Source organism: Micromesistius poutassou, assembly GCF_964030765.1.
Source record: "Micromesistius poutassou genome assembly, chromosome: 17".
Lineage (NCBI taxonomy): Eukaryota > Metazoa > Chordata > Actinopteri > Gadiformes > Gadidae > Micromesistius > Micromesistius poutassou.
In genome coordinates this window covers 880,600-892,348 of record NC_140287.1, presented here as the reverse complement: position 1 = coordinate 892,348, position 11,749 = coordinate 880,600, and the positions used below count along the sequence as shown (strand labels likewise).

General features: G+C 40.2%; 2 protein-coding genes across 2 annotated transcripts in view; both read left to right on the top strand.

The window, feature by feature from the left end:
- Positions 1–1,517: 1,517 nt before the first annotated feature.
- On the top strand, positions 1,518–11,113 carry LOC311361840 (calpain-1 catalytic subunit-like; the record flags this gene model as incomplete). The annotated part of the gene is made up of 20 exons (XM_084481657.1): positions 1,518–1,724; positions 1,907–1,976; positions 2,089–2,198; positions 3,206–3,339; positions 3,425–3,599; positions 4,097–4,171; positions 4,275–4,360; positions 4,527–4,601; positions 4,681–4,841; positions 6,166–6,323; positions 7,162–7,173; positions 7,279–7,487; positions 7,730–7,790; positions 7,913–7,970; positions 8,260–8,321; positions 8,546–8,614; positions 8,780–8,858; positions 9,048–9,164; positions 9,314–9,366; positions 11,087–11,113. The coding sequence occupies 20 exons, from the start codon at positions 1,518–1,520 to the stop codon at positions 11,111–11,113; spliced, it is 1,998 nt and encodes a 665-aa protein (XP_084337783.1).
- Positions 11,114–11,415: 302 nt separating this feature from the next.
- Positions 11,416–11,749, top strand: part of LOC311361839 (cell division cycle protein 20 homolog B-like) — a gene marked incomplete at both ends in the record, with an annotated part of 5,270 nt that continues 4,936 nt past the window's right edge. The window contains one exon of the mRNA XM_084481656.1: positions 11,416–11,482. Coding sequence (XP_084337782.1) covers positions 11,416–11,482 — 67 coding nt within the window. The remainder of the gene's footprint in view (positions 11,483–11,749) is intronic.

Genomic DNA, 11,749 nt, shown 5'->3' with positions numbered 1-11,749 from the left:
TGTATTTATTATTATTTATTTATTATTAGTATTTTGTGTATTTATTATTAGTATTTATTGTTTATTTAGTTTTGTTTATTTCAACTGTCCAAACGTGACAAAAACAAAAGCCAATTTACCTCTGCTCATCTCGGCCTATTTGGATATGAACGGCCTGTAACTGATGGTGGAAAAAATAACAGAAGGAACATAGGACCCTTCTTTTGAAAAAGGGTCCCATGTTCCCCGGTCACATACACAGCGGGGAACATAGGTGTTCAATGCAATGCATGCACATGTTCAATGCATCCACACACTGAACCCCACTACTTATGTTACAGACTTACACTGTTTGGTACTCATTTGTTTAATACAAAAAACATAAGAACCCATTGATTTACAGTTGTTAGCATGCAAGGTCTCCATTTGTATTGCAGCCTGGTCGAAGCAATATTAAAATCACTGATAATGACAATATTTTCATTAACAGTACAGACAGTAAAAAGGAAGGCTCAGGAACAGGTGAAGACATTGAAAGACAAATCTCTGCAGTCAAAGAGTTTCCTTTTTCTTTTTTTCTTTCAGCCTCTGGCCTTTTACAGCACGGCTTAACACACTTATTTTTGACCTTTTCTGCGGCTCAAATGGCGTAGCTGCCTATATTTGCATACTCCAGTTTCACCTTCTTTGGGGGGCTGTTCGGCAAGACCAAACAGGTTTCTGTACCCATACCACATTCCCATACTCTACTACTACTACTAATTATTCAATGGGAATTTTGGTGGGAAAAAATATGATTTATTATTATGTTGATATGCTACAACTCTAAGTTAGTATTAAAAAAGATTGTGCACATGTAAACATGTGCACTTGATGCAATTGTCCAAATGCTTAAGAATTTATCAATAAAATAAATGTATTTAATTAATTTTACAAACCAATGGCATACTGATAATTATGTAATAATTTAAAAAGAAAGATTAAAAAAAATAAAATGTGTAGAGGTGTTTTAATTTAGTTAACTATCCAACTTAAGGTCCCACCCTCTTGAAGTCAAGTACAAAAACACACCTCCGTTTAAGGCACTTGCCTTGAGAAGACTTGAGAGAGAGAGGGAGAGTCACCATAACCTGTTGGGTAAGATTTTAATCTAACACTACATCAAGGACACTTTACCTTTATTTAAAGTTTTCTGACGATAAATAAATTGTGCTTTGCTTTATAACGTACATACAAAATATATTTATAAACAACATCTATCCGTAAATCCTATCCTGTGCAAGGTGAAGGGTTTATATAATTTAAATCATTTTCATCTTTTGATTTTAATTCATCACTGTTTTACTCTAATTTTGACCCTTGAGCTGCAGTGAATACTTTATCTTCTTACTAGAATACAAAAAAAATGTAGTGACCGTGAACATAAGAATTGTACAGTATGTCATTTACGTTAACATGTTAATCAAATAGAGGATTTTCTTTTGAAACAGCTTTCAAATTCCAGAGCAATGGCGCCTCCTGGTGTATGTCAGAGCATTATGAGTAAACGGAACAAAAAGAACGGCTTTGGCAGCCTTGAAAACCCAGTGAGGTTTCTGAACCAAGACTTCCAGCAGTTGGAAAAGTACTGCATGGAACGTCAACTAAGATACATTGATGACATGTTTCCTCCGAATCAAAACTCCATTGGCCAAGTTTCTCTATCCCCTTCGGACCTGAAGAGAGTTGAGTGGCTGAGACCAGGGGTATGTGTTTTTCTGTTTGTTTGTTGTAACAAAGATTCTATGAACCTAAGGGTAAACATTCCTGGCTATATATTTTAAGTATTAAGTGTGTGGTTACATATTTAGGTCCCAGCTTTGAGAATAACAGCATTTTATTGACATTTTCATTTTGAATTGTTTGTTTTGTTCACTCATCACTCTAGAAAATATGTCAATACCCATCCTTTGTTGTTGATGGAGTTTCAAGATTTGATTTTGGCCAAGGAGTAGTTGGTAAGAGACTAGCCCTAAATACTTTTTTTAATAGTATATTATAATTAAAACATAACATTTAAGATGCAATCATTTTTGCTCTAGTTCTAAAATGTCCTGTTTCTGTCTGAAGGTAATTGCTGGTTCCTAGCTTCAGTTGGAGCTCTGACATTCCAGAGCAAAATCCTTCAGCAAGTTCTGCCTCCTGAGCACTCCTTCAGCTCCGGCATATTCCACTTCAGGGTAAGCCAAAAGCTAAGCTTTGACATCAGTGGCGAGTGGTCCGTATGGACTGTGAATGCGGCGCATGCCCTGGCGTTTTGAAAGACGTTTCACATCCAGGGATACAATGGCCATAGCTGGCTCCGCCCACCTGTTGCCAAAACAAAGCCACCGCCCGAGGAGAAACATTATCCAACAGAGCAAGAAAACACTCGAGCAAGAGAGCAAAGACGTGTCTTTGAATTTTACCCAGCAATTTAAATCACATGACACACGCAATAATAACACCTAGTAACTGCGCTAAGGTACACTTTCCCTAGGATATTACTGTTTCAAACACCAGTAGCCTACCTAACATCACATTATCACATTAGAGCTGTTATGTTACACAAAATTCTATATCCGTTTTGGCAGAAGGATGCGTTTTCAATGCACAAGTTGGACAAATCGAATGCATTCGCTAGCCTACTTAACAAGCAATGCAACACACTGCATATACTACAATCTAGATTACTCTAAATGTATGTTTAAGAGAGGTTTTGGTGATTGTCTGGCAGTTTTTCAGTCTTAAATAATGTTTCTTAAGCCTGACCAATTCGGAAAGACGTGGTCTGGAACCTCATGGTTATTTTTCAATTTCAGGGGTGGATCTTAGAGGGTAGAACAAAACCTGTTAGAACTCTTGTCGCTCTGGACGAGTGCTAAATTGCTGCAGCTGTCACCCCCCCCCAACAACTCTGCCTGCCCGTAATCTCAACAACTCTGCCTGCCCGTAAACCCCCCCCCCCCACCCCCGTCAACAATCCCGTCCGCCCGCAATCCAACACTCAATCCCCCCCCTCCCTTCAACAATTCCACCCGCGGACCCTGTTATAATGTAAGCATTATAAGACAAAAACCAGAAGTTGGCAACCTTGTTATCAGCATTGCTCTCATCAAAAATCACCACTTGTCACTGTTTTACACATATCAACATTTTCTAAATCTTGTTATATAATCTCAATTTATGTCTGCTCTACATTGTTTAGTTCTGGAGATTTGGACACTGGGTGGATGTCGTCATCGATGATAAGTTACCGACAATTAACGGCAAACTCATCTTTGTTCGCTCCAAGACCCCAAATGAGTTCTGGCCTGCTCTGCTGGAAAAAGCCTATGCTAAGTATGCAGCTCGAAAAATAGGAGTTTTTGGATTCACAGTGAGCAACTGAAACCTGTTTCACTACGTTCTGTCTGCACTTGAACAGGGTTTGCGGCTCCTACGCAGACATGAATGCAGGAACCCCAGCAGAAGCCCTGGTAGACTTTACAGGAGGCGTGCACATATGCTACCAACTGGACAGCGCTGGCCCAGACCTCTGGAACACGATGACCAGAGCTGCACGCTCCAAGTCACTGATGGGGTGTGGTACACCCCAGGGGGTAAAGTGATATCTGACTAAATATGCATAAATAGGAGAATTATGTCTCCTTAAATATCACCTCCTGCCAAATTCCTAATATAAGAGAATATCTCTCTGGTGTAATTCTGTGATTGCATTATTGCATTAAGTACACACGAAAACATAGTAGTTTAAAATATAATAATACTAATAATAATAATAATCATCATAATCATATATTGCATATGGTGGCACTTTGATCCAAAGTGTGTTGACATACAGTCACAGAATGGAAGGATGGCATACTCAACATTAGTGAGTGGGAGTCAAACCTCTAACTCTAGCAGCACTAAACCTCTTCATACTCAGCTAGTGAGTGGGAGTCAAACCTCTAACTCTAGCAGCACTAAACCTCTTCATACTCAGCTAGTGAGTGGGAGTCAAACCTCTAACTCTAGCAGCACTAAACCTCTTCATACTCAGCTAGTGAGTGGGAGTCAAACCTCTAACTCTAGCAGCACTAAACCTCTTCTCCAGGAGACTTCAGCCAACACTGTCTCGGCCAACGGCTTGGTGGAGGGACATGCCTACACCGTTACTGGTGTCACACAAGTAAGCTAGTGTTGTGTTACTATTAATAATACATCACAACGGTCATAATCTCTTGCACAATATAAAACAATTCTGCTAATTCAATATTTTGACGTATATTCAGGTGATCAGCAATGGGCAGCCAATAAATCTTGTTCGCTTGTTCAACCCATGGGGCAACGGAGAGTGGATTGGCGATTGGAGTGACAGGTAAAGACGTGTGTTGCTACTGGTTCCATTTACAGATGGAGTTGAGAGAGTAGTGACATGAGCTTGACAGACAGTTGACTTGACAGTTTGTTTTCTGGATTAAATAATATAAAATAATAATACAATAGGAAGATATTCACATTGCATTTTGTTCATTTCTTTCTAGTTCTGTTTTGTGGCAAACGATAAGTGCTGCAGATCGTGAAACGTGTGTTGACGTGGCTGATGATGGGGAGTTCTGGTAAGTATGGGGAACAAAGCAACGAAGGTTATCACCATCTGGTCACCTTGTACTTACCTCTTTGTTTTCTTTTGCATAGGATGACGATGGAGGACTTCTGTAGCTTCTTTTCAGATCTTGACATTTGCTGCCTGTGCCCTGACTTCCTTGATGCCACTGGGTCGTGTCACTGGACGCCGTTGGTCTATGAGAGCAGATGGGTTGCAGGGACCACGGCTGGAGGATGCCTGAACAACCCTGGTACGTGATGACTCTAGTAGGGCTGGTCCGTGGCCACCGTTTACTTAAAAGTGAAAAATAGTCTCATGACTTGTTACACATATTATTATATATATTATATTATAACATTATAACTATTGCTTTGAAACAACATTTCGGACCGTCTCTCTCAAACTCTAGACTTATGAACCGTGATACTCAAGCAGGTAGCCTACTACAACCCTGCCGTCTCCTTGGTTTGACTGTCTGGCCCCACCTTGATATCAACAAGCGCTGTAGAATGTATTGAAGCCAACCTCGATGGAGGTTAGGTCAGAGCCCGTAGTGGTCTCGCCTCAGGACGTCAGTCCTAGTTGGCCGTACATTCTGAGAGTTATTGTGGTTCTACTCCTAGTTTTAGGAGTAAGAGCAAGTTATCAATATTCCTAATTCCTAAGATCGTTTATAACACAGTTATACAGTTACACAGAAAAGTAAGGGGTGCGATGAGAACTGCAAGAGAGGGTTAGCCTCTGGGATACTTCGGGTATAACGCCGCTGTGTTTGGATGTGGGAGCTCCGTCTGGGCAGCGGCTGATGTTGATAGTCTCGTTCCTAGAGAGAGAGTTAAGCTTCTCAGACACTTACATTAATAAATAAACACCACAGTGTTTGGGTGTATTACTAAATTGCAGTTGCGTACTTAGTAGACTTGCTTATGGTGTGTTCCAGATGCCTCGTACACCACCTGCACAAGTTGATCTTGTGATATTTATTTCCTGGCTTGCAGCACCTTAGCAAACCAGCTCGAAAACAAACAACACAACTTTTCATTGTATTGCACGCACAGCAAGACCGTGCAATGCATAAATTGGTGACCGGAATAAAGTAGCAATGTAATCAAGTGTATAAGAGCATTTAAAATCAACATTAAAACGACCAATGTGGCCCAAATACAAAGAAAATCAATCTCTTTACGGGCGCCACGGTCGTACGGTCAGCTCCACTGAACTCGGTCTACTGTCAGAATCCCCAGTGGGGCCGACCAGAAGGGGGCGCTCCTCTGTGAAATGCCCCAATAAAGCTGGGAGATTTCCCTCTTTGCAACTGGTGCGGGTGGTGTATGAGGCATCTGGAACACACTGTTACTTATTTAACAAGAGACCCAATGCCCAGGTCAATCTTAACTACATGGACATGTGGTCTGCTGACTGCTTACAGAAAGGGGAATAGTGACCTCATCCAAGCTGTAGTGTAGTGCAAACATCTGGAGCCTTCTACCAACCTGCCTAAAGTTATTGAAATGCAATACTGCTTTAAATAATAATTCTCCTTACCGTTTTTCTTTTTCTTGTTGACCTTGTAGAAATGTTCAGGATGAACCCTCAGTACCGGTTCAGGATTGAAGGTTTGAAGAGCGGCTGTGACCAGGGGAACAACATCCTAGTGTCTCTCATGCAGAAGCCTGAAAACGGAACAAGGAGGCTGAAGAATGATCTTTACATCGGCTTCTCCATTTTTGAGGTTTGTTTTATTTAACCTATTTAAGCGTTTACAATCGGGATGCATGTGCAGATATATAGTATATCATGCAGCATTTAACAAATGTGTCCAAGTGCATTTGACACTAATGACAGCTTTGCATTTTTATACTAATGTTAAGTGTAAGTTATTCAACTTAAATTAATAAATAAATTATATATAAATTAACCATTATCAGGGCGTCTTTTTACCTCTTACACTAATGTTGCAAACACACAAATACTTGGCCTTCCATAAAGTTTCAAAAGTAGGATCCAACTGACTGTTTCTGACCTGAATCAGTCACCTTTCATTCTGGAGGCAGAGAAAGATTCTGCTCGCACAGCATAAAGCCCCATAACATAATAAGCTCTGCAAAACATTATATAATCTAATCATAAACAACAAACATTTGAGAAATGTTACATATTGTATCTCCATACATTCCCACAAAAATAATAATAATAACATATTTTTTTATAATTGTAAGGATATATTTATTTATTTAAGATTGTTATTTGTGTTTCAAATACAATCCCTATATTTGATGTTTACCTACACCACGTGAAACTGGGTTATCTTACGATTGGCATTAGGTCAGTTAGTTACATTCTTTCTTTTAAATGTAAAACCGATATGTTGATAGGGTTAGCTCCTCAGGGAGACCTACTTATTTTAATAGCAGCAGAGCTGTGAACTATATAAAGTCTATATTATAGACTTAATGTACTATATTAAGTCTGCCAGAACCGACTCAGTCAACAGTATAAGCCAAAATGTTATTTGTCATTAAAGTGACCATGTTTATCCTTAACATTCATTTACTTTTTTTTTTTCCCAGGTGCCTGAACAAGTAAGTAAAATGTATATTATATCAACCTTTATTTGTATATAAAAGTTGTAATCACAAATCGACCACTTCCTTTGTATAAACCTGGAGTACGATGATTGATTCCAGTATAGGTCATTGGCGGGAAGGCTGCCCGCCACGTTCTTCACGTCCCACCGGCCTGTAGAGCAAACCAAACAGCACCTGAACTCACGCGAGGTCATGGACATGTTCAGGTTGGCTCCTGGCGAGTACATGATTGTGCCGTCCACCTTCAAGCCGGATGAGACGGCCTCCTTCATCCTCAGGATCCACTCCAAGTCAGAGACCCACGCCCAGTATGCTCAGACGTTCCATTGACCGTTTTTCATAATAATGCAAATGCACATATTTGCAAATGTTGCAAATGTTTTTATTATTTATTATTATTTTTTTTTCCAGTGACCATTCTGGGCAAAGCCACAGTCCAATTGAAAAGGTCAGCAGGATGAGAGCCTATATTGTTGATGCTGTATTGCTGTATGTTCGTTTCCCCTCAATATGGCTCATTTTGTCCTAATTACATCCAGCCCATAATCAGAGAGACCAATCTAAACCAAGACCAGGAGAGCAGAATGTTTTTCGAGGATTATTCTGATCAGGTATTTTGTCTTACTCAAACCTTACTAAACTTTCTTACTGATTGGGGATGATCAACACATAAAATCCTAGTATGCCATGTGTTTTACCACTTATATCATATTTCATTAATACATTTTTCCAGTTTGAAGAAGTCCATGCAGAGGAGCTCCAGAAAATGTTGAATGAAAAGATCCTTCAAGGTAGGCTGAAAGGTTGCATGAACACACTAAGAACTGATGAAAGGAAGGAACCACTGCACAAACTTCAAAATAAGTAACTTTAAACATATTTTCATATAAAAAAACAGAATGTGATAATGTTTCGTCACAATGGATTTTCCTGAATGATACTCACATCGTCGTTTGACAATGACATGACTTGGTGTCATCGTGAATTTGCTTGCACTATAAATTATTATTCCAACGGATAAATGACAAAGTGGTTGCCAGCGCTATCATTTTTTTCTAACAGATGTTTTCATTTTAATAGGATATAAGACAACGGAAGGCTTCAGTCTCGACGCCTGCCGCAGCATGGTGGCTCTGATGGACGTATCCAACGACTCTCAATCAATAATCCATTGTTTGCTTACCTTGCTTTTATACAGTTTACACACAATCGAGGCTGGATAGCGAGCCTTAACTAATGTTACGTTCTTTTCTTATATGTTTATTCAGACTTAAAAAAACTGAGCTGTGCATGTAAAAATACTGATTGAATCACGTTGGGCAAAATATGAGAGGATTTGAAGAAGTTCCTTAGGTCAAGATTTCAGACATCCATCACTGGCAAACTGAAACGTGATGAATTCTTGCGTTTGTGGAGGAAAGTCACCACCTACAACGTCAGTAAATGATTGTACAAAATGTTTGATTGTCTATTGTCTACTATTTAACAAGCTTAGAATGGGTATTATTTCCATGAGTGAGACTACTATTTAAAATAACATTGTTTGTTTTGACATTCATTCTTGGCTCCAGACTTTATGACCTGTATTGTATCCAAACAGGACGTCTTCTCCCAAATTGATCCAACCCGCAATGGAACTTTGTCCCTGCGTGAGCTGAGGAAGGCTGTAAAGGCTGCAGGTAAACCAAAAGTCACACCAACCTTTCTGTAATCGACTAATATTTCTGAGGGGCTCAAACACAGCTTTTTAGTTGTCTTAAAATGTATTAAAACAACTCAGCTAGAGACAAGAGAATTTGTTATTTGGAAGAAATGGAAGTCAATATGGTTCTACCTGCGGTGAATCCTACTGAATGTTTGTGTGTCAGGGATTGTTCTGAAGGACGACATGCTGAACCTGATGGCTGTTCGCTACGGCACATCTACTGGAAGGATCAGCCTGGAGAGCTACATCAATCTACTCCTTCGTCTGGACTGCATGGGAAGTAAGTTGTTAAATAACTTGACATTTCATACTGTTTTTCAACCATTTTTTGTGAAATGTAGTCACTTTAGAAACCATCCGAATATACAGTTTATTCTACTCAACTCACTAGTTACATTTCTCAATAACCATTCATATTTTCCAAAACAGAAATCTACAAACAACTCTCGGGAGGAAAGAGCATGTCTCTCAGTGAATCTGAGGTAATAAATGTTATAATATATCTAGAAGAATGTAGGCAAAGAATGCATAATAGTAATGTTTCAGGGGGCGCAGACTTGGAGGTTGAGTTAAGAGGTTTATTGGCAGGTAGAGGTTGAGTTAAGAGGTAGTGGATTGTAGAGGAGCACACAGGGTGGACGGTAGGTAGGTAAGGGGTTGGTGGATGGTAGGTAGGTAAGGGGTTGGTGGACGGTAGGTAGGTAAGGGGTTGGTGGATGGTAGGTAGGTAAGGGGTTGGTGGATGGTAGGTAGGTAAGGGGTTGGTGGATGGTAGGTAGGTAAGGGGTTGGTGGATGGTAGGTAGGTAAGGGGTTGGTGGATGGTAGGTAGGTAAGGGGTTGGTGGATGGTAGGTAGGGGTGCATGTCCAACAGGTGTAGAGCGAAGGAAACGAGGGAAGGCCTCGAGGCACAGACAGTAAGAGAGGGAAGGCCTCGAGGCACAGACAGTAAGAGAGGGAAGGCCTCGAGGCACAGACAGTAAGAGAGGGAAGGCCTCGAGGCACAGACAGTAAGAGAGGGAAGGCCTCGAGGCACAGACAGTAAGAGAGGGAAGGCCTCGAGGCACAGACAGTAAGAGAGGGAAGGCCTCGAGGCACAGACAGTAAGAGAGGGAAGGCCTCGAGGCACAGACAGTAAGAGAGGGGGAGACAGAGCCATGGATCTGCTGGGTACGGCCACGGCCGGAAGGTTCCTACGGTCTACTGATTATCTAACTCTGTTTATAGTGAAGGTTCCTACGGTCTACTGATTATCTAACTCTGTTTATAGTGAAGGTTCCTACGGTCTACTGATTATCTAACTCTGTTTATAGTGAAGGTTCCTACGGTCTACTGATTATCTAACTCTGTTTATAGTGAAGGTTCCTACGGTCTACTGATTATCTAACTCTGTTTATAGTGAAGGTTCCTACGGTCTACTGATTATCTAACTCTGTTTATAGTGAAGGTTCCTACGGTCTACTGATTATCTAACTCTGTTTATAGTGAAGGTTCCTACGGTCTACTGATTATCTAACTCTGTTTATAGACATAGTGAAGGTAAACGGCTTGCTTAGATGGATTGATTCTACAAAACAGTTTGGCTCGATATCGTTCTGTATCTAATTAAAACATTAAAATGAAGTCCTTATCATGCTCTCTACTCACTAGCCTTCCTCAGATTGGTCCATCCAAAAATGGGTATGAGAGTAAGCATTTGGATAAAGCCGATTTAGGGATTCATTATTGGTTACCACACACACACACACACACACACACACACACACACACACACACACACACACACACACACACACACACACACACACACACACACACACACACACACACACACACACACACACACACACACATCCCCCTACAACGAAGGTGGGGAACTACATAAGCATCTATGATATATTCTTTCAGCTTGATAGCTTTGCAAGTTCCGAGCAACGAAATCCTAGCAGCAAAACTACAGTCATTGCTCTTTAAGAAAAGAGGAAACATATTTCAAGAGAAAATAATCTCATTTGACAAAAAAAATTAAATGCACATTTTTTGACAAAAAACGATTAAAATGACCCATGGCCAAATGCTGTGGCCATGTGTCACATGTGCTTCTCATACTGAACACTATCAAGTGAAGTCATTGGTTTGGCTTAATGACAAGGCTATACACTAATGTGGAGCTAATGCATCTCATGTATCTCTTATTTCTAGTGGATGTATATTTCAATGTACACATAACCTGATGATCAACAAAAGAAGATGGATGGACACCTTTTTTATTCTTTTTAAATGAACATATGCTTTTCTTTCAATTTGGTGTTTTCTGTTGGATTCTTTGCTGTGCCAGAACAGTTATAATCTGATCTAGTATAATCATTATTTTTTCTTGATGGTGCTGCCTATGATGTGCCTATGATGTGTATGATGGAACATTGTCTTAAACATGGATAATACGTCACTGTTCCAAGTCTGCATTGTGACGAGAGGGTGATTAGAGGGCGCTACCTCCCCGACTGTGGGCTGCAGGACTACAGCTGAAGATGGTTCCCTACGGAGATGGAAAAGCACTGACGTGTCACCTGGAGGTGGTCAAAAGAGCCGTCTCAAGTCTGATTACAGAACAGATCTGGGTGAACGGAGGGTTTCTTTTGCTTCATATTAGTTTGGACTAATCATGTTGCCGGTGGTGTAGGGATCTTAAGCCAGCTAACAGCAATTATTGTTATCCTTATTATTGTTATCTTTCTCCTTCGGTTGAGTTTCTTAACTCGTCTTGTTTATGTAGTTTAGCTTACCCATAATTAGTCTAAGAACCAGAAATGTATGTTATATGAAGCTCCATTTGAAATTACTTTTGTGCATCTAAACTGTGCA